Raw genomic sequence first — 22337 nt, 5'->3', positions numbered from 1 at the left:
AAATAAATGAAAAGAAATATGCATAGGTTGCTTTTTAAAAATACTTACATGTACATACATACAAGTTTCTTGATATGACTTTGTGTTTCAGAAGATATCTAATACTCTTTGTACTGTAAATTTACTAGCTGCAATTGAGAGACTTCAATACAAATAACAGGCATACCTTGGAGATACTGCTGGTTCAGTTCCAAACCACTGCAAAAAAGCAAATATTGCAATAGAATCACACAAATTTGTGGTTTTCCAGTGCATAAAACCACAAGTGCAGTGGCTTGCACCTGTAATCCCAGCTACCTGGGAGGCTGAGGCAGAAGGATAGCTTAAGGCCAAGAGTTTGAGACCAGTTTGGGCAACATAGCAAGACCCCCATCTCTAAAAAGATTTTGAATAGTAGCTGGGCATGGTTGCACACTCCTGTAGTCCCAGCCACTCTAAAGGCTGAGGTGGGAGAATTGAGCCTAGGAGTTTAAGGTTTCAGTAGCTATGATTGCACTACTACACTCCAGCCTGGGTGAGAGAGTAAGACCCGGTCTCAGAATTTTATAAAAGTTGTGTTTATACTATACTCTAGTAAGCATGTGATAGCATTTTGTCTAAAAAAGAAATGCACATACCTTCACTGAAAATATACTAAAAAATGCTGATCATCATCTGAGCTTTACACAAGTTGTAGTCTCATTGCTGGTGGATGGTCTTGCTTCAATGTTGCTGGCTGCTGACTGGTCAGGGCAGTGGTTGCTGAAGCCTGGGGTGTCTGTCGCAATTTCTGAAAATAAAACAGCGTGGAAGCTTGCTGTGTCAGTTGACTCTTCCTTTCATGAAAGATGTATCCATAGCTAGCAATGGTGTTTGTTGGCATATTACCTGCAGGAGACATCTTTAAAAATTAGAGTCAGTCTTCTCGAACACCACCACTGCTTTATCAATAGGTTTATGTAATATTCTAGATCTTTTGTTGTCATTTCAACAGTGTTCACAGCATCATCACTAGGAGGAGATTCCATCTCGAGAAACCACTTTCTTTGCTCATCCTAAGAGGCATTTGTTCAAGTTTGGTCAGGAGAGCTGGATATAGTGACCATGTGCCTGTAATCCCAGCTGAGGACAGGAGGATTGCTTGAGACCGGAGTTCAAGGCTGTAGTGGTTATGATTGTGCCTACAAATAGCCACTATACTCCAGCCTGGACAACATAACAAGACTCCGTCTCTAAAATTAAAACAACAGAAAACGTTTGATTATGAGATTGTAGCATTTCAGTCACATTTTCAAGCTCCACTCCTAATTTTAGTTCTCTTGCTATTTTTACCCTACCTACAGTTACTTCCTCCACTGAAGTCTTGAACCCTTCAGTCATTTATGAGAGTTGAAATTACCTTCTTCCATACTCCTTTTAATGTGGATATTTTGACCTCCTCCTATGAATCATGAATGTTCCTAATGGCATCTGGAGTGGTGAATCCTTTCCAGAAGGTTTTCAGTTTACTTTGTCCAGGTCCATCAGAGAAATCACTATTTATGGCAGCTATAACTTTACAGAATGTATTCCTGAAATAATAAGACTTGAAAGTTGAAATTACTCCTTGCCTTGGGCTGCAGAATGGGTATTGTGTTCACAGGCATGAAAACAACACCGTCTCCTGGTACACCTCTGTCAGAGCTCTTGGGTGACCAGGTGTATTGTCAGTGAGCAGTAATAATTTGAAAGGAATATTTTTCTAAGCCATAGGTCTCAACAGTGGGCTTAAAATACTCGGCAAACTTTGCTGTAAATAGATCTGCTCTCATCTAGGCTTTACTTTTCCAGTGACAGAGCACAGGCAGAGTAGATTTAGCCTAATTCTTAAGGGCCCCAGGATTTTTTGAATAGTAAATGAGCATTGGTTTTAACTTTTTTGTGTGTGTGTGTGACAGCATCTCACTCCGTCACCCAGGCTGGAGTGCAGTGGTGCAATCTCAACTCGCTGCATCCTCTGTCTCCCAAGTTCAAGCGATTCTCCTGCCTCAGCCTCCCGAGTAGCTGGGACTACAGGCGTGCACCACCATGCCTGGCTAATGTTTTTTTTGTTTAATGGGGTTTCACCATGCTGGCCAGGCTGGTCTCGCACTCTTGACCTCAGGTAATCTACCCACCTCAGCCTCCCAAAGTGCTGGGATTACAGGCGTGAGCCACCACTCCTGGCCTGGTTTTAACTTAAAGTCACCAGCCACATTAGTCCGTAACAAGAGTCACCCTGGCCTTCGGAGCTTTGAAGCCAGGCATGGACTTCTCTTTAGCTAGGAAAGTTCTAGATGGCATCTTCTTCCAATAGAAGACTGTTTTATCTATGTTGAAAATCTGGGCTGGGCGCGGTGGCTCACGCCTGTAATCCCACAACTTTGGGAGGCCAAGGTGGGTGGATCATCTGAGGTCAGGAGTTTGGGACCAGCCTGGCCAACATGGTGAAACCCTGTCTCTACTAATAATACAAAAATTAGCTGGGCATGGTGGTGCATGCCTGTAATTCCAGCTACTAGGGAGGCTGAGGCAGGAGAATTGCTAGAACCCGGGAGGCAGGGGTTGCAGTGAGCCAAGGTTGTGCCACTGTATTCCAGCCTGGGTGACAGAGCAAGACTCCATCTCAAAAAAAAAAAAAAAAATCTGTTGTTTGGTATAGCTACCTTAGTGGCTTAAGTAATCTTAGCTAGATCTTCTGAATAACTTGCTGCAGCTTTACCTAAGCACTGGCTGCTTCACCTTGCACTTCTATGTTATGGAGATGGCTCCATTCCTTAAACCTCATGAACCAACCTCTGCTAGCTTTCAGCCTTTCTTCTCAGCTTCCTAACCTCTGTCAGCCTTTACAGAATTGAAGCCAGTCAGGGCCTTGCTCTGAGTTAGACTTTGGCTTAAGAGAATGTTGTGGCTAGTTTGATTTCTGTCCAGACCACTCAGACTTTCTGCATATCAGCAATAATGTTGTTGTTCCTTCTTCTTTGTGTGTTCACTGGAGTAGCACTTTGAATGTCCTTCAAGAACTTTTCCATCTGCATTTATAACTTGGCTAACTGGCACAAGTGGCCTAGCTTTTGGACTTTCTTGGCTTTTGACATGCCTTCCTCACTAAGCTTAATCATTTCTAGCTTTGGATTTAAAGTGAGAGACATGTTAATTCTTCCTTTCACTGGAACTCTTAGGGTCTACTGTTGGGTTATTGATTGGCCCAATTTTAATACTGTTGAGTCTCAGGGAATAGGGAGACAGGAGAGAGATGGGTAAAGAAAGTCGGTAGAGCTGTTAAGAACACACACATTTATCATTGAAGTTTGCCGTCTTGTATGGCTAGTTAGCAGCTCCTAAAACAATTACAATAGTAATATCAAAGATCACTGATCACAGATCACCATAGTGGATATAACAATAATGAAAAAGATTGAAATAGTACAAGAATTACCAACATGCAATACAGAGGCACAACGTAAACACATGCTATTGGAAAAATAGCACCAATAGACTTGCTAAATGTAAGCTTGCCACAGACCTTTAGTTTATAAAAAGTACGGTTATCACTCCCAGCATGGTGGTGTGTGCCTGTAGTCCCAGCCACTCAGGAGGCTGAGGCAGAAGGGTTGCTTGAGCCCAGGGGTTCAGTACTTCAGTGAGCTATGATCATGCCTTATGAATAGCTTTCTGCAAGTAACTCCAGCCTGGGCAAAATAGTGGGACCTTACCTCTTTAAAGAAAAAAAAAAAAAAGCAAAAGTGTAGTATCTACAAAGTGCAATAAAACAAGGTATGCCTGCACTTTCCAGGGAACAGAATAGATGGGGGATGATACACACACACACACACCATGCACTTTATATGGGACAAAACATTTTAACCTTTCTTTCTTGTACAGTCTATTTTGAGTACTGTTTTGGTTTGGCTTGGGAGTGATCCCAAAAGGGAGTGGCTGAAGTGATTAAAAGGGTTGGTGAAAATTGCAGCCGAAATTCTGAAGATAATGAAAATATTCCACTACAACTTTTTGTGAGTGAATACGTTCAATTTTCTTAAGTTAGCAAGTAATGACCTAATAGACTAGAACCTCATCCTGTATGTTGCTTGCATGTCTATTGTCAGGCACTTAATATACTTAGATGAGAAATTTTATAAATGCTGCAGCATAATAGATTATCTTAAAATAGTTACTGATTGTTTTGTTTAAAATGTTTGAATTTAAAATGTTCACATTTTGAACATCCAAGTGGATTGTTACTTGGAATAAATGCTAAGCAATGTTTTTTGCTAAATTTCTGATTTATTTGGGGAGCAGGAAGAACGCCTTATCTTAATTTTGAATCACCTTTGTAAGTAAGGTGCAACCCAAAATATAGGCAATGCTAGTTGCCAGATTTTTGAACCACTGCCTGGTAAGTTGTCCTTTTGGTTTGCTGCAAGCAAGGCAGTGCTCATTTGGGATTGTTGTGTTTGGGAGAAGATGCAATTCTCATTTTCAAAAAGAATTAGAGAAAAATAAGCAGTAATAAGATATGAGATGTTTAAATGTAACTGTGACAAGAATCTTTGTAATTACCATTGTTTTATATTGGCAGGGTTTGTGTGACTGCTCTTCTGCTAAAATAGCTTAGTAAGTAAGACTTGTTAGTTTGATTCATGCACTACCAAAACCTAGTTAACTTTTACTGAAATTGACTCCTTTTAATCAGCTGGAGGCAGCTCCAGCAACTAGATAGCATTTCTCTTTTCATACTAACGCAGAATAATGTACAGTAGCAGATAAACATTTTTAATCTCATGAAAGCATATTAGTTTTCTACTTTTTCTCTTGAAGGACTAATGATTTACCACAGTAGAAATTTTTTTCCAGCTTTTTGATTGCAGTGTCAAAAAAGTATATATTTCATTGAAAACGTACAATGCAAATGGAGAACAGCCTTGTAAGAATATTGCAATTGTGTTTCTCACTTTGTCCATTTCCTTATTTTGCCTGTAGCACAAGTGGAAGTGCTGTCCGCTGCACTACGTGCTTCCAGCCTGGATGTGCATGAAGAGACCATCAATATAGAAAAGAGAAGTGATTTGCAAGATGAACTGGATATAAATGAGCTACCAAATTGTAAAATAAATCAAGAAGATTCTGTGCCTTTAATCAGCAATGCTGTTGAGGTAACAAACTCAGTAAAGTGTTTACCAAGTGAGAGTAGTTTGAATCAGAAGTCTTTCATTGGGGAATAGTTGTAGCTAATCACTTTTAGTTTGTATGTTCTGTTCGTTGCTGATTTTTTAGCTCTTCGTTTTGCATAAAGTAATTGTTTTCATCACATCCTGTCCTCGTGACATTAGTGTCATATGAAATGCCTGGAAAAGTAAATCCCACTTCTGTCTATATGACCATTTAGTAGACTCAATGTTAATGTAGCTCACTGCAGTGAAATAGTCTTACTGGAAACAAAGCCCTTTATCAAGAATAATTAACTCTTCCCTTTTCTTTTTGGAGAGGTGCTTTGTTTCTGATCGGACCATTTCACTGCAGCAAGCAACACAGTATTCTGAGCAGAAGATCGGGACTTGAGGCCATGTTGCGGAGGGCCAGTGACATTATCTGGACTCTGGAGTGTGAGGGTGGGTACTGATCCTAGCATCATCTTCACTGTGTACTTGTAGCTGTTCTCTATGATCCTTCCCTAATTTCCTGCTGCATCTCCATCAAGCCAGCATTATTTGGTATCAATGCTACTTAGCCGTTGTTTATATAAATGGGGAGAAGGAATGCACCACCGATTGCCAGAATCGCATGGTCACAGATCATAGTGGCTTGAATGAGAAGCTCAGGAAAGAGTACCTGCACACACTGGGGATGGCAAGAGGGTTCTTAGAGCTTTAGTGCATTTCTGTTTTGATTTCTGTTAGATGGCATGTGGTATAGTTAGAAATCTGTATAATACCACTGCTTTGGATTGAAGCCCTGACTATTTATTGGAGATTTGAATAGTATTAATATATCTGCATTTTAGAAGGTGTTTATGTTGTTATTGTTACTGTTTTTGGCTGTTAACATATATATAATTTGTGAAATTAGATATTAACAGCCAAGAATAGAAATAGAAGAAAAACTGCATATGACACTCCATGGTCTCTAAAACAATGGAACAAAAGAATCCTCTCAGTACTATTTCATAAATAAGCTAATTTGAGCTGTTTGGACCATTTCAAAATTACTTTCAAATATTGTTTTTAATTACTCTCATTTTTCTGGAATTGGTTTTCATACATTTGAAAACCTATTCAGCAAGTTAGATTTAAAGTAGGGAAGGTTCTTAGGTATGTTTATAAGCTTTTAAAAACATGAGGAATTTATATGTTTATTACTTTTGGCAGTCTTGAAAGGTAAGTAACTTTGTAAGATAGCTTAAATGAAGATGTACAGACAGGACAGCTCTTTAAGTAGTTATTTTTTCCTAACAGAATATGGACTCCACTCTTCCCTATATTCACAACGATTCAGACTTGAGCAACAATAGCAGTTTTAGCCCTGATGAGGAAAGGAGAACTAAAATACAAGTAAGTGACCAAAAAATGTGTTCTTTTGTGGGTGTGTTCCTAATTCCTCTTTTAGAGCCCATTTCTGACCTAATTTGCCCCTTCTTTATGATGAGTGTTCTAAAAATTATGACTAGTGTGTCATATTTTCCATAAGGAAATTGAAATAGTAGAGAGAGGAACATGGAAGCACAAATCTTCCCTTTCCTACCTCTGTGATCCCATTCTTCATTCAGAGTGACCACGATCACACACCTTATCTTCCTTCATGTATTTTCATGGGCACATAAACATACACATGTGCCTCTTTTTACCATTGAAGACAGCTGTGGTCATCCCATCCTACCTAGGTATTTCCTCTTGTTCACCTAATTATAAAATACAGCTCGATTTCAGAGATGAAAATATGAAAAAATATGAAAATTTTAAAGTGCCGTCAGTAACAAGCTGCAGGGAAACTGCTCACGGAATCATTGAAATGTGGTAGCTGTGCCTTGCCTTGCTCTTTTCTTTTCTCTTCTAACAATCTGACCTGGTGACCTCTCCTTTAAGCACACCAGGACTCCTTCACCTTCGCAGCAGCACAGCAGTGTCCATGCCACACCCATGGTCTCCATTGTAAGAAGGCACTGTGGGAGATGATACTCGTTGTAGTTTCACTTTGATGCTATAAGCAGTGCTACATTCACCATGACTGTCTATATGTGTTGTTTGCTTCTATGACTTTATTATTATTATTATTATTAGAGATGGAGTCTCTGTCACCCAGGCTAGAGTGCAGTGGCACCATCTCGGCTTACTGCAGCCTCCGCCTCCTGGGTTCAAGCAATTCTTCTGCCTCAGCCTCCCAAGTAGCTGGGACTACAGTTGCAAGCCACCATGCCCAGCTAATTTTTTGTGTTTTTAGTAGAGACAGTGTTTCACCATGTTGGCCAGGCTGATCACGAACTCCTGACCTCAAGTGATCCGCCCACCTCGGCCTCCCAAAGTGCTGTGATTATGGGCATGAGCCACCGCACCCAGCCTTAGGACTATATTATTATCGTTAGAAGTAGATTTCCCGGATCAAATGATATATTTATTTTGTTGTTGTTGTTGTTAGCGATGGGGTCTCAGCTCTGTCACTCAGGCTGGAGTGCAGTGGCGAGATCACAGCTCACTGCAGCCTCGAACTCCTGGGCTCAAGCAATGGATCCTTCTGCCTCAGCCCCCCAAGTAGCTGGGACTACAGATGCACACCACCACATCTAGCCAATTTTTATTTTATTTATTAAAAATGAAATCAGTATTCAAAACAATAGTGTTTTGAAACATGCTTTTCCCCACTTAAGACATTTTCAGTATTTCAAATCTCATTTTAATGAGTTTATTTCCATTTTCATTTTGTGTATATGGGTAATTCGTTTATGTAGCTCAAAAATCAAGATACTTAAAAGGCATTCAGTGACGTTCCCTTCTCAGTTTTTCTTCTCCACTCATCCATTTTGCTTCCTGAGATACAACCAGTTTTACCTTTATTTTATATCCTTCCACAGCTATATTATACACACCTAAGCAAGATTGCAAATATGTTCTTCTTTTCCTCGCATATATACAAATAATTAGACATGTCCACTTCAATTTTGTATAAATAATTGCTTAAAATTTCATCTAAAGAAGGCAAGTTTTTATTTTTGTTTTGAGACAGAGTCTCACTCTATCACCCAGGCTGGAGTACATGATGGCTCACTGCAGCTTCCACCTCCCTGGGCTCAAGTGATCATCCCACCTCAGCCTCCCGAGTATCTGGAACTACAGGTGTGAGCCACCATACCTGGCTGATTTTTTAATTTTTTGTAGAGACGGGGTTTCACCATGTTGCCCAGGCTGGGCTGAAGTGATCCACCCTCCTTGGCTTCTTAAAGTGCTGGGATTACAGGTGTGAGCCACTGTGCCTGGCTGGTTTTTGTTTTTTTAATGAACATGTTGCAAATCATGGAGAGCACCTGTTACTCTGCATTTGCTGGGTTATAACAAACATTGTCATCTCTGCCTACATTTAAAGGTGCTGGTGTTATTTTAATATGTCTTTTCAATTTAGTAATTCTAATTTTCCTTTGAGCTGAGATGTTATTCATTGTTCTCCTAGAGTTGCTTTTGTTCGTATATGTTTCCCTTAGCATGTTTTTCGTATCTCTTAGTTATTAGATACCTGAAAATTTGACATTGGTTTTTCTCAACTATTTGAGATGCTATGTTAAAATGTGTATATTTAAAAATAATTTTGCCCAATTTATGTCTAAACTGCTCAAAATGCATCTCAGCTGCTCAGTCACTGTGGTTTCTCTTTCTCCATTAGGATGTTGTACCTCAGGCGTTGTTAGATCAGTATTTATCTATGACTGACCCTTCTCGTGCACAGACGGTTGACACTGAAATTGCTAAGCACTGTGCATATAGCCTTCCCGGTGTGGCCTTGACACTCGGAAGACAGAATTGGCACTGCCTGAGAGAGACGTATGAGACTCTGGCCTCAGACATGCAGGTGAGTAAAGCAGTTAAAGAATTAGCAGAACGTGCATGTGGAAGGCACAGTGCTTTGCTTTTTGTAACCTAAAGAATTTCTGTTCGTGTTCTAGCATGTTTAGTGTTATAGGAAATTGTGTATGGAAGAGCTTAAGAGTAATAACAGAGCATGTTCTTTTTGCAATGTCAGAGTCCCACAATTTGGCTTCTTCATTTTTATCTAAAGCATTAGAAATTGTTATCACATTCAACATGCCTACATTCCTAACTTAAAATGTATTATTATCTAGAGTTTATCTGTAAATTAATTGTTTAGAATATAGGATTTAATTTTTCACCTAGAAATAGTATTATAAATGCTTATTTGATTTGCACACTAGATCTCAAAATATTTGTTTAAACTGTAGTAGAACTACAGTATTACTAGCGAGTGTGAAGTTCTGGGCCCTGCATGCCTTGAGCATTGCAGTACAGACCGGAGAAGTTCCGTGGTTCTTGCTGCCTCCTCATGCCCACACACCACCCCCAACCCCTTTCAACAGAACACACAAGGTAAACCCTTGCTTCACGTCATTTTGTCTGGACATCTCTGACTTTCGTGTGACCTCTTCCCAGGCTTGATGACCTAACCTCCCCTGCCAGGGCTGATTTCTGTATAAACAAAGTTTGCCCCTCTTTGAACACACCCATTCCTTCAGTGAAGTTGATCTCTCAGTTATTAAAAAAAAAAAAAAAAAAAAGCAGTCTGCTTAGGCTAATTTGTACTGAAATGTGATGACTTTTCCTTAAACTTCTTAGTAATTGTATTTTTCAAGGAATCAGTGCTGTTGACTCAGCAAGTTATAAGTTGGAAGTAATCTTGATAGGTCAGATTCCTCCTTTGACCTATGAGGTTAGGAAAGCTGGGCCCAGGAGAAGTGAATTTATCCTTAACCAGGACCCAGAAGAAGTGAATTTATCTGTGTTCATACACTTCTTAAGTGCTCCATCTGGTCATGGAACCACAAAGGCCCAATTTCCATAGAGTGCTTTGTCCTGTGTATTCGTGTTTTCAGTCTTTATTCTACAGAACTGTAGGGTTCCTGTGGGACGTATCTTTCGGGGCACCTGGGTGACTCTGATGGCTCAGAATCTAGATGGACAGTTTCTTCTCTCTGCCGTCCCCCTCTTCCATCAGAACATCTCTGCCTTCATCTGTTTTATACGTTTAACTTGGGCGTAAAATTTTATTTCAAGAGTGGATTCTGGGGGGAAGGGAAAGGAAATAAAATGTTTGCTCTAAACTGTTTCTCTTTAGGTAAAATTTTAAGTTACTATGTAAAAATTTTATAATTAAGGAAACATGGAGAAAAGGACGTTTTTAGCTTAAAATTATTATAAATGCAACACAGTTCTGTTGAGGGTTTCTTTTCCAAGGCTGTATGCAGATTTCCCTAGTCTTATATTTCTTAAATTGCTAATTCCTTAAAAACAAATTTTATTGTTCTGTTTTGTTTTTCTTAATCCAAAGTTTAGATATACAGGAGTCTGAAGGGGAACAGTAAACCGGGGAGGGTGCTAGAGAGCCTTTGGTCCATGTGCAGCCTCAGTACATCAGCATGTTCTAGCATGTACTTAGTGTTATAGGAAATTATGTGTGGAAGAGCTTAAGAGTAATAACAGAGTATGTTCTTTTTGCACTGTCAGAGTCAGGGTCCGAGTTCAGAGAGCTACAAAAACTTAATGATTTCTAAGCATTTTTTTCTTCATAAATGAAAGGAAGATAATACATACTAGGCAGGGATTTAAAATTTTTCTGTTATACTTTTCGATGCATAATTTAGGCATTTAAAGTCAGTATCTGTTATTATTTATTCTGATTTAATTTTTTGAGGTTAATAACATTCATATATAAATTAGCCTTTGTATATTGCTTAATGGTTAAAGTACTGAGTACTTGGTGGTTAGCTTACTAGTGTGTTTTCATTTCTGCAGTGGAAAGTTCGACGAACTCTAGCATTCTCCATCCACGAGCTTGCAGTTATTCTTGGAGATCAGTTGACAGCTGCAGATCTGGTTCCAATTTTTAATGGATTTTTAAAAGACCTCGATGAAGTCAGGATAGGTGTCCTTAAACACTTGCATGATTTTCTGAAGGTAACTTTTAAATTATTTTGCATAAAAACACAACAGAATTCTTCTGTAATCTAAATCTTTATCTTCTGCTATCACCAAGAGAGGTTTCTGTGTTTCTATGTAAGAAAATAAGTTGATGTTAAGATGTGACTTAAAAAAGAAATAGTCCCATAATTATACTTTCACTTTTAAAACAGTATTAGATGATAGTTTACGGACATTTATACGTTTTTGTTTTTCAAAATTATCGAATGAAATGTATGTTAAAAAAAATCATTAGCTGCAGTCATCCCTCAGTATGTGCAGGAGGATCGGTTCCAGGTCCCCCATGCACACCCAAATCCATGTAGTACTCCAGTCCTGTGAAACCTGTGTATAGGAAAAGTCTGCCCTCCGTGTACTCCGGTTTCACATCCAGGAATACCGTATTTTCAGTCCTCCTTTGGTTGGGACAAACAATTCAAGTATAAGTGGACCCATGCAGTTCAAACCCCTGTTGTTGAAGGTCAACTGTGTATTAAGTTTGGAGGCTTTGTGTGGTATTTCAGGTGTCTTGAGAATTTACCTTCAGCCCTCACTACTTTGATATAGGAGCTGTGGTCTCCAAAGTGAATAGCCCTGATTTTTTACAAATTGTTTACTCCTGGAGTACTGTTGTTGTTTTTAGACTTTAGCCTTGAAATTGACTCTGATAATTCTAAGGCTTGAGTGATAGAAGTAATCGTAGTTCTCCCTTTTAAAAAACATTGAGGCTGGGCACAGTGGCTCACGCCTGTAATCCCAGCACTTTGGAAGGCTGAGGCAGGCAGATCACTTGAGGTCAGGAGGTCGAGACCAGCCTGGCCAACGTGGTGAAACCCTGTCTTTACTAAAATACAAAAAATTAGCTGGGCGTGGTGGTGGGCACCGGTAGTCTCAGCCACTCAGGAGGCTGAGGCAGGAGGATCGCTTGAGCCCAGGAGGTGGAGGTTGCAGTGAGCCAAGATCATGCCACTGCACTCCAGCCTGGGGGACAGAGCAAGACTCCATCTCAAAAAAGTAAAAAACAAAAACATTGAGACCATTTTATATTTTATGTAGATCATATTCGGAGTCTCGCTCTGTCACAAAGCTGGAGTGCAGTGGCATGATCTTGGCTCACTGCAACCTCCGCCTCCCAGGTTTAAGCAATTCTCCTGCCTCAGCCTCCTGAGTAGCTGGGACTACAGGTGCGTGCCACTATGCCCGGCTGATTTTTTTTGTGTGTGTTTTTTTGTTTGTTTGTTTTTAGTAGAGATGGTGTTTCACTGTGTTAGCCAGGATGGTCTTGATCTCCTGATCTTATGATCCACCCGCCTCGGCCTCCCAAAGTGCTGGAATTACAGGCATGAGCCACCACGCCTGGCATGAAATTTTTCTGATTGTCCCAGTATTGTCCTTTATAGTTTTTCTCCACTCAATTTTGAATCCCTTAAAGTGCATATTAAATTTAAATGTTATCTTTCCTTAGTCCTCTTAAATCTAGGTGTCACTGGCATTTTTGAGGAGTTGTTTTACAGAATTACCAGTTGTTTTACAGAATTACCCTCAATTTGAATTTACACAATTTGATTCTGGTTAAGCGGGGTTTTTTTGCAGACATGTTAACCTATGTAGGTTGTCATGTATTTTTCTTAATGTGTCACACCAGCGCTAATGTGGTGTTGGCTCTTCCCATCATTGGTGACGAGAAGGCTGACAACTCCATTATAAAATGACCTTTTACCTTTTGTGGTTAATAGAGAATTGGTGAGGTGATACTTTAGAACTCTGAATATCTTTTTCTCTAGAGTCCTTCGCCAGTGCTCTCATATCCAGGCATGTATACATGGTTCTTACCTAAATCAGTTAACTATGTTGGTTGTGAAAGAGTGATTTTCTATTTTCATAATTCTTTCTGTTTTTTTTAAATTAATTAACTTACTTATTTTGAGACAGGGTCTCACTCTGTTGCCCAGGCTGGAGTGTAATGATGCAATCATGGCTCACTGCAGCCTCCGCCTCTCCCAGCTCAGATGATCCTCCCACCTCTGCCTCCTGAGTAGCTGGGTCCACAGGCACACCACCACGCCCAGCTGAGTTTTGTATTTTTTGTAGGGACAGGGTTTCACTATGTTGCCCACGCTGGTCTTGCACTCCTGGGCTCAAGTGATCTGCCCCGCCTTAGCCTCCCAAAGTTCTGGGATTACAGGTGTGAGCCACTATGCTCGGCCATTCCTTCTGTTTTTATTAAGTAACATTCCCATGTAAAAATAACCTGTGCCTTCTCTCCTTCCCCGGTTTCGAAAGTTATTTTAGTATTAGTGTGGACTCTAGGAAAAAATTCAACATAATGGAATCCATTTCTGTCATTTGTTTTGAGCATCAGATTTGACTAGTGGGGACCCCTTCGAGCTGCCTCTTGTGTCCTTTGATTTGTCCTTTTATTTTTAAGTGCATCAGTACTTTCAGTTTCAACTTTCCCTTTCCCTGTCCCAGCCTGGAGTCAGCTATTTCTCCAAGGAACTGTGGTCCTTTTTAGTGGAGAATGGTCCTTAGAAACTGAGATCCAGGCACTGGAAGTGCTCATTGCTCCTGGCCTGTCATTTCTTTTAGGTCTTTTCAGGAGATAGTAGCTAGGAGGTGTGTTGCTTTTTTTTTTTTTTTTTTTTTTTATTAAATTACTAACTTCATATTGTTATGAACTACTTCCAATTCAATACCGTTTTCTCTCTTCACTTTATATATTTTTTTCTTTTTACTCCTGGTAAAAAGTCTGTTCTTAACAACATTAATGTATAATATTTAGCTGTGGCTGGGCGTGGTGGCTTACACCTGTAATCCCAGCACTTTGGGAGGCCAAGGCAAGTGTATCACTTGAGGTCAGGAGATCGAGACTACCCTGGCTAACACGGTGAAACCCCGTCTCTACTAAAGAAACAAAAAATTGGCCAGGCGTGGTGACACGTGCCTCTAGTCCCAGCTGCTCGGAAGGCTGAGGCAGGAGAATCGCTTGAACCTGGGAGGCGGAGGTTGCAGTGAGCCGAGATCACACCACTGCACTACTCCAGCCTGGATGACAGAGTGAGACTCTGTCTCAAAAAAAACAAAAAAAATTAGTTGTTTGCTCAGTTCCACAACATAAATGAAATAGTTTCAGAATTACTCCACCAATAATAATTCCCACATCAAATCAACTACATAATATTCAGGACTTCCTAGCACATTCTGTCCTTAGAACGTCCTGTGAAGATGTATGGTCAAAGTAGTCAGTTCACACTTGGCTTTTTTCCGTGTGTGATTGTTTTCCATCTGATGCACAGTTAGGTTGGTTTGCTTCCATTTATAAACTTACCTTTAAATATTTATAGAGCAGCTATTGGGATACATTTATTTTTTTCTCTCAACAAATACTGAATGCCTACTCTGTGCTGTCACAGCGCCACATGCAGGGCTTACACACGTGGTTAAGATCATAATTACTGCCTTCAGCGGGGCCATGGCAACAAGGATGTCATATGAATAAAGGGGGCAAGTCCTGTAATCAGGCTGTGCCTGGGGTACTGTGGGGTTTAGTGTGGCTCATTGATAGGCACAAGGAACAAAAATTTCCAGACAAGATGGTGATTCCTGAAGGCAAATGGAATTATTCAGGGAAAAATAAACTTAATACCAAATTTTAAAACACTTAAATACAGCTACTACGTTTCCTCTTCAGAAGAACTAACCATATTGCTTTCAGTCTGTTTTTAAGCACTCTAATAAAAGAAATAATGTCTGTACCTTGTCCTGGTAAATATTTTTATTTTGTTACTTTAGCTTCTTCATATTGACAAAAGAAGAGAATATCTTTATCAACTTCAGGAGTTTTTGGTGACAGATAATAGTAGAAATTGGCGGTTTCGAGCTGAACTGGCTGAGTAAGTTCTAACAGTTTATTAGATTATGTTTTGGAGGGGTATATATTTACTTCATTTTTACATTTTCTCAGTTTCTTCATTACTTTGTGTAGATCCAAGTTTCTATGTGGTATTCTAGCCCTTTAACGCTTCCTGTAATACATGTCTTACTGTCAGTGAATTTCCTCAGCTTTTTTTTTTCTTGAAAATGTCTTTAGTTCATCTTTATATTCTTTTGATCATGGTGAAATACACATAGCCAAATTTGCTGTTGATGACATTTAGTACACTCACAGTGTCGTGGAACCATTCCCTCTCTCTAGTTCTAAAATGTTAACCTCCGGAAAAGAAAAACCCATACCCAATAAGCATCTACTATCTATGGATTTGCCTGTTGTGGACATTTCATGCAAGTGGAGTCATATAATATAGGGCCTTTTGTGCTTGGTTTCTTCATCTAACAATGTTTTTAGTTGTCCTCCATATTGTGTCCTCTAGCTGAACTTGCCTTCCTTTTTGTGGTTGAGTAATATTCCATTGTATGGCTATACCACATTTCGTTTAGTGCATTCATCTGTTGAGGAACATTTGGGTTGGGTGTGTGGTCTTTTGTGAATAGTGCTGCTAGGAACGTTTATGTACAAGATTTAATATTTGAAATCTGTTTTCAGTTCTTTTGAGGTGGATTTGCAAGGCCATATGGTAGTTCTGTGTTTAATTTCTTGAGGAACTGCCAAACTTTTCCACAACAGCTATACCATTTTACATTCCCATCAGCAATGTATGGGAGTTCCAATTTCTCTGTGTCCTTACTAACACCTATTTTTCTACTAAATTTTAAAAATATTTCTAAATTGGCCAAATAATAATTGTGCATATTTACGAGGTATGTAATGATGTTGCAGTACATATTGGATTAGTCAGATAAGGGCAGTTAGCATATCCATCACTCGCTTATCATTTATAGCTGTTCTGATGGGCGTGGAACAGCACCTCATTGTGGTATGATTTGCATTTCCCTAATGACTAATGATGTTGAACACTTTTCCATAAGTCTGTCAACGATTTGTGTATATTTTATGGAGAAATGTCTATCCAAGTCTGTTGCACATTTTTAAATTGGGTTGTTTATCTTAAGTTGTGTTGTTGAGTTGTAAGAGTTCTTTATATATTCTGGATTATAGACCTCACCTGCATTTTCAAATGATGTCTTTGCTGAGTATGGAATGTGGAGCGACAGTTTGTCTTTCAGTATATTAAAGATGCCACTCCGTTGAGTTCTGGCTTGCCCACTTCTGACTCAAAATGCATGCCTCCTCTTCTGCCATGTAGTGCCGGGGTGTGAGTCCATCTAGTCAGGATCAAGCTGGGTTTGCGTTTTGTCATTGCTGTGATTACCTTCAGTGTACTTGGGGCTTCAGTTTTTCTCACTGTGGGCTGCCACTACCATTGCCGTTTGCTGAGGGTGGGAGCTGGAGTACCAGTGGTCTTTTAGTGTGAGTATTCCACCCAGCATATAGCAGTACCTGCACCCCTGTGTAATGGGTGGGACCTCCTATCTGTGCTTCGTCTCGGGCAGGACTTCCTGCAGCTACTCCTGGAATAAGGAGCATTAGTTCTCCTCTCCCACAGTTGCAGTATTTTTGCTGGGCCCCCTGGGTGGACAGGCTTTGGGGCCCCTCCACCAGCAGGTTAAGCCTTTTGCTTTGCATGAGAAAAGGGCCCCGCAGAGTGCTTGATGATTCATGGCTGTCAGTTGCTTCTGCCTGCTATGAGACATCTCTCCTGTTTTTCCTGACCGTCTTTCTTGAAGCACCCATGGGAGGCAGGTACCCTGTGGAAGTCAGAAGGTTGCCTGGGAATGTGAGCATCCTGTGTCGGGCACATCTGGCTTTGAGCCACCCCATGCTCGTGCCAGCCACCATCTGGCCCTGGACAGGGGGCTACAATTCGAGCTGATTTCTCCTCATCCTGTTTACGTGCTTGCAGGTGTCCTGTCCATCCGGGCTCTGCTGAGGGGCAGTTCTCTTTCCCGTCTTGGGAAGTTAGGTTATTTTTGTGCTTTGCAACCCCAGCTCTCTGATGGGCTCAAGAAAAGATCTTGAAGTTTATGTAGCTTTTTCTACTGTAGGGTCAGTGACGTTCTTTGCAGTTTTCTGTATTCTAAGCAGAAACTGATGTCCTATTTGGAATTTTTATTTTTAATTTTGTCAGAAAATAAGTGTCTCTTTGAGGATGCATATTTGTATATACAGGTGCATTTATCATTGCTACATAATCTATATTCATGTTACAGTTGACTTCCTGCTTATTAGAAATGTTAAATCATCTTGAACATAAAATCTGAAAGGCAGAGACTTCCTCACATCCAAGGTATTTCTTCAAGGGCATCATTGAAGCTTTCAGGTTAGCCTAATAGATGTCATGAAAGTCTCAGGGCCCCTCAGATGTGACGGGAAGGTCGCTGGAGGACACCTTCCCTCTGTTATCCCTAGCAAATCCCTTCCAGGAAGGCTTCTCAGAGCCTCGACAGGTACACAACGGACTCCCTCCCTCTGCGAGGACTTCTTACTGAGAAACTTGATTGTAGATGGAAGCTTCTCAGCACATTCCAAACTGTGACCATTGGTTAGGTGTGGGCCATGTTCCAGTTGAACATACTAGGAAGTGCTTTGCTCTGTCTCAGTCCCCATGGATGCAGAACTCTACAGCTTTTGTTTTCCTTACACTCTGAGGAACTTGAATAGCATGTAAGTGCATTTCCGGATATACAGAGACTGGAGGTAACTGTACAGGAGAGGTCTGCTTAATCGCTCCTCTTTGCATATGTTTGAGACAGGTGCTCAGTAATCCAGTATTGCAGATGATTTAAATGGGTAACCTGTTTTCATTTGTCTCGCTGATTTTTAAACATTGTCTTTTTGTAATTCCTTTTTGTAGACAGCTGATTTTACTTCTAGAGTTATATAGTCCCAGGGATGTTTATGACTATTTACGTCCCATTGCTCTGAATCTGTGTGCAGACAAAGTTTCTTCTGTTCGTTGGATTTCCTACAAGTTGGTATGTATTGAACTTTTAAAATTTTAGATCAGCAAACTCTTAAGATCCTAGAATGGAAGCTGTTTCTCACTTCTCCATGCTCACCCTCCCAGGTCAGCGAGATGGTGAAGAAGCTGCACGCGGCAACACCACCAACGTTCGGAGTGGACCTCATCAATGAGCTTGTGGAGAACTTTGGCAGATGTCCCAAATGGTCTGGTCGGCAAGCCTTTGTCTTTGTCTGCCAGGTAAGTGAGGCCCTGGGCTTACCTATTTGTGAGTTTTTCTCCTAGAAGAATGTCTTCTTTAACTTCCTACCTCTCTCTCACTCTCTTCCTTATTCTTAAGGAACAGAACCTTATCGTAGCCTGGCTGTTTATAGGATCATCTGCCCCCATTGTTGGGCATCTGCTAGCCCCTCTCTCCCAGCTAGCCAAGCCCCTCCTTATACTGGCATGCACCACACACACCCCACATGCCTGCTGTATGTGCATGTTCCACACCACACACCACATGCCTGGTATGTGCGTGTTCTGCTCTATACACATTCAGACGTGTGTGCATATGTACATTTCACAGTGCACATACATGCATGTTCCTCACTGTTCCTCACTGCATATTATATAGGCATACATACACGTACCACACCACACACATACTGTGCACACATATACCATACCATGGTTCCCACTAGAGGGTGCTCATGTCTGCGACCCAGAGCGCAGGTGTGAAAATGAAAGTGTGAATGAACACTGTAGGTCTACGTAGAGCAGTTTAAAAACTGCGTCTGTCCATGTGGGCAGTTAATTATGTAATTTTTGATTTGAGTTCCCAAGTACCTGGAATTTTGGTTAAAAAGCAGTAACTAAAATTTGTACCTGTGGTCACTCAGAGATTTTGTTAGCCAGTAGTCGAGTTTCTGGCTGCATTGACAGAGAAGCCTAGAGCAGCTGTTTCTTTTCCCCAGACTGTCATTGAGGATGACTGCCTTCCCATGGACCAGTTTGCTGTGCATCTGATGCCGCATCTGCTAACCTTAGCAAACGACAGGGTTCCTAATGTGCGAGTGCTGCTTGCAAAGACATTAAGACAAACTCTACTAGAAAAAGGTAGGTAGTGACTCTACTAGAAGAAGTGTGTGAGTAGAGAAGGAGGTCTGTGGACTGCACTGGATCAACAGATATCAAAGCAGAAGTATTGTCTGCTCAGAGAAAATAATCCAGTGGAAGGAGATACTTTAGTTGTTTTGGTGGTTCTCCCAAGAGGGCATGGAAGATGAAAGGGATTTTTTAATTAGCCCTCTACTGTTCTAGTTGGAGTTTGTTTGTTGTGAGCATGTATCATTTTTATCATTTAAAACTTAGTTTTTTTGTTTGCTTGATTTTTTGAAATGGAGTCTCGCCCTGTCACCCAGGCTGCAGTGCAATGGTGCGATCTCAGCTCACTGCAACCTCTGCCTCCCGGGTTCAAGCAATTCTTCTACCTCAGCCTCCCCAGTAGCTGGGATTATAGGTGCCCGCCACCATGCCCAGCTAATTTTTTGTATTTTTAGTAGAGACAGGGTTTCACCATGTTGGCCAGGCTGGTCTCGAACTCCTGACCTCATGTGATCTGCCTGCCTCAGCCTCCCAAAGTGCTGGGATTACAGGCATGACCCACTGTGCCTGACCTAAAACTTAGTTTTTAAACTTGGGTATTCTTTCTATGTGCAAACCATTGCCTGGCAGCGTGCCACTTGCAATCTGCAGTATGGGGGCTGGTACCTATGTTTGCTCTCCCTCCTTCTCTTCATTAGGCAAGAGACAGATGCCCTATAGTATTTGTTTTGTTGGAAATTATAATCTCTTCAAGATTAAAGGTGGTTTATTTATTTTAATCGACCCCCCTGCCGCCCGCCGCCCAAAATACCTCATGAATACAGTTGCACGGATGAATGAAGCACAGAAAGAAGTTTGTAGTAGACATCAAAGAATAAGGATAAATGAATATTGCTTTTTTTTCTCCTTTTTTTTTTTTTGTAGTTGGTGTTTGGAAGTGTTTTTCTTCACTGCTACTTAATAGCTAAGAAGTGTGATGTTTTCATCTATTTATTAATTTAATATTCCTTAGCTGTCATTGAATATCATGAGATTTAGTCTTATAAAAACAAGATAAATCTCATAACTCTTTTTATTCTGGCACTTTTTCTTCCCATAACAAATCAGTTTGGATTACTGTTCATGTTTCAGTGTGGCTTCTGTTTGTACTTGTAGAAATACCCAGTTTAGGCTGGGTGCGGTGGCTCATGCTTGTAATCCCAGCACTTTGGGCGGCCGAGGCGGGCGGATCACGAGGTCAGGAGATCGAGACCACGGTGAAACCCCGTCTCTACTAAAAATACAAAAAATTAGCCGGGCTTGGTGGCGGGCGCCTGTAGTCCCAGCTACTCGGAGAGGCTGAGGCAGGAGAATGGTGCGAACCCGGGAGGCGGAGCTTGCACTGAGCCGAGATCGCGCCACTGCACTCCAGCCTGGGCAACAGAGCGAGACTCCGTCTCAAAAAAAAAAAAGAAATACCCAGTTTAACTGTTTATACTCGTACTTGACGGAACTCTGAAATGTTCCGTTGGACTGGTTTCATCTGTCCTGTGCACGTGTCATTTCCAGACTATTTCTTGGCCTCTGCCAGCTGCCACCAGGAGGCTGTGGAGCAGACCATCATGGCTCTTCAGATGGACCGTGACAGCGACGTCAAGTATTTTGCAAGCATCCACCCTGCCAGTACCAAAATCTCTGAAGATGCCATGAGCACAGCGTCCTCAACCTACTAGAAGGCTTGAATCTCGGTGTCTTTCCTGCTTCCATGAGAGCCGAGGTTCAGTGGGCATTCCCCACGCATGTGACCTGGGATAGCTTTCAGGGGAGGAGAGACCTTCCTCTCCTGCGGACTTCATTGCAGGTGCAAGTTGCCTACACCCAATACCAGGGATTTTAAGAGTCAAGAGAAAGTACAGTAAACACTATTATGTTATCTTGACTTTAAGGGGAAATAATTTCTCAGAGGATTATAATTGTCACCGAAGCCTTAAATCCTTCTGTCTTCCTGACTGAATGAAACTTGAATTGGCAGAGCATTTTCCTTATGGAAAGGATGAGATTCCCAGAGACCTGCATTGCTTTCTCCTGGTTTTATTTAACAATCGACAAATGAAATTCTTACAGCCTGAAGGCAGACGTGTGCCCAGATGTGAAAGAGACCTTCAGTATCAGCCCTAACTCCTCTGTCCCAGGCAAGGACTTGCTGGGCTCTGTGGCCAGCTGTCCAGCCCAGCCCTGTGTGTGAATCGTTTCTGACATGTGCAAATGGGAAAGGAGGGGTTTTTTACATCTCCTAAGGGCCTGATGCTAACACAAGTAGAATTGACTTTAACTCTTAAGCGCAGCATATTGCTGTACACATTTACGGAATGGTTGCTGAGTGTCTTTGTCTGATTTTTTCATGCTGGTCATGACCTGAAGGAAATTTATTAGACGTATAATGTATGTCTGGTGTTTTTAACTTGATCATGATCAGCTCTGAGGTGCAACTTCTTCACATACTGTACATACCTGTGACCACTCTTGGGAGTGCTGCAGTCTTTAATCATGCGGTTTAAACAGTTGTGGCACAAGTTCTCTTGTCCAAATAAAATTTATTAATAAGATCTATAGAGATATATACACTTTCGATTGTTTTCTAGATGTCTACCAATAAATGCAATTTGTGACCTGTATTAATGATTTAAAGTGGGGAAACTAGATTAAAATATTTGTCTTTTAACTAGTTTATTAGTTTCTCCGGAATCTGCCTATGTCCCCGGGGTCGAGTTTTGCTCTTGGCAGCAGCAGGTGCCTCTTGGGTGCTCCTCCTGCTCCTGCCTGCAGCCCTAAGAGCAGGTGGGTGCCGAGTGTCTGGCACAGCTCGGACGCCCCCCACTGAAGACAGCAGAGGGGGTTGTCTTGAAGCTCCTGAGACACAGTCAAGTATCTCTGAGCCTTGATTTCTTCATCAGTAAAATGGGAATTAGTAAAACCTGCCCTGTTTCTCACAGGGTTGTTTGCAGGCAAGTGAGTTCCTATGTGAAGGTGGTTTTGTGAAGTGCTGCGTGTATAAACGTTCGATGTTCCTGTGAGCCTGGCTTGAAAACCGTGGCCTGTCTGAGTCCCCTGGTGCTTCTGTGAGTTTTGGTTTTATTTAGTTAGCCAGCAGGGACTCCTCAGTAAGTCCAAATAAGTT

General features: G+C 41.1%; 1 protein-coding gene across 4 annotated transcripts in view; it reads left to right on the top strand.

The window, feature by feature from the left end:
* Positions 1-21884, top strand: part of PPP4R1 (protein phosphatase 4 regulatory subunit 1) — a 72241-nt gene extending 50357 nt beyond the window's left edge. For all 4 annotated transcript variants that reach the window (XM_030810761.1, XM_030810763.1, XM_030810762.1 and 1 more), the window contains exons 12-20: positions 4981-5153; positions 6453-6548; positions 8866-9051; positions 11007-11168; positions 14964-15064; positions 17984-18104; positions 18197-18331; positions 19051-19192; positions 20729-21884. In XM_030810761.1, coding sequence (XP_030666621.1) covers positions 4981-5153; positions 6453-6548; positions 8866-9051; positions 11007-11168; positions 14964-15064; positions 17984-18104; positions 18197-18331; positions 19051-19192; positions 20729-20892 — 1280 coding nt within the window. In that variant the 3' untranslated portion in view covers positions 20893-21884. The remainder of the gene's footprint in view (positions 1-4980; positions 5154-6452; positions 6549-8865; positions 9052-11006; positions 11169-14963; positions 15065-17983; positions 18105-18196; positions 18332-19050; positions 19193-20728) is intronic.
* Positions 21885-22337: the final 453 nt, after the last annotated feature.

The sequence above is a fragment of the Nomascus leucogenys genome, chromosome 4 (genome assembly GCF_006542625.1).
Source record: "Nomascus leucogenys isolate Asia chromosome 4, Asia_NLE_v1, whole genome shotgun sequence".
NCBI classification, from domain to species: Eukaryota; Metazoa; Chordata; class Mammalia; order Primates; family Hylobatidae; genus Nomascus; species Nomascus leucogenys.
The sequence above is the reverse complement of the archived record's forward strand: the minus strand, read 5'-3'. Positions and strand labels throughout refer to the sequence as shown.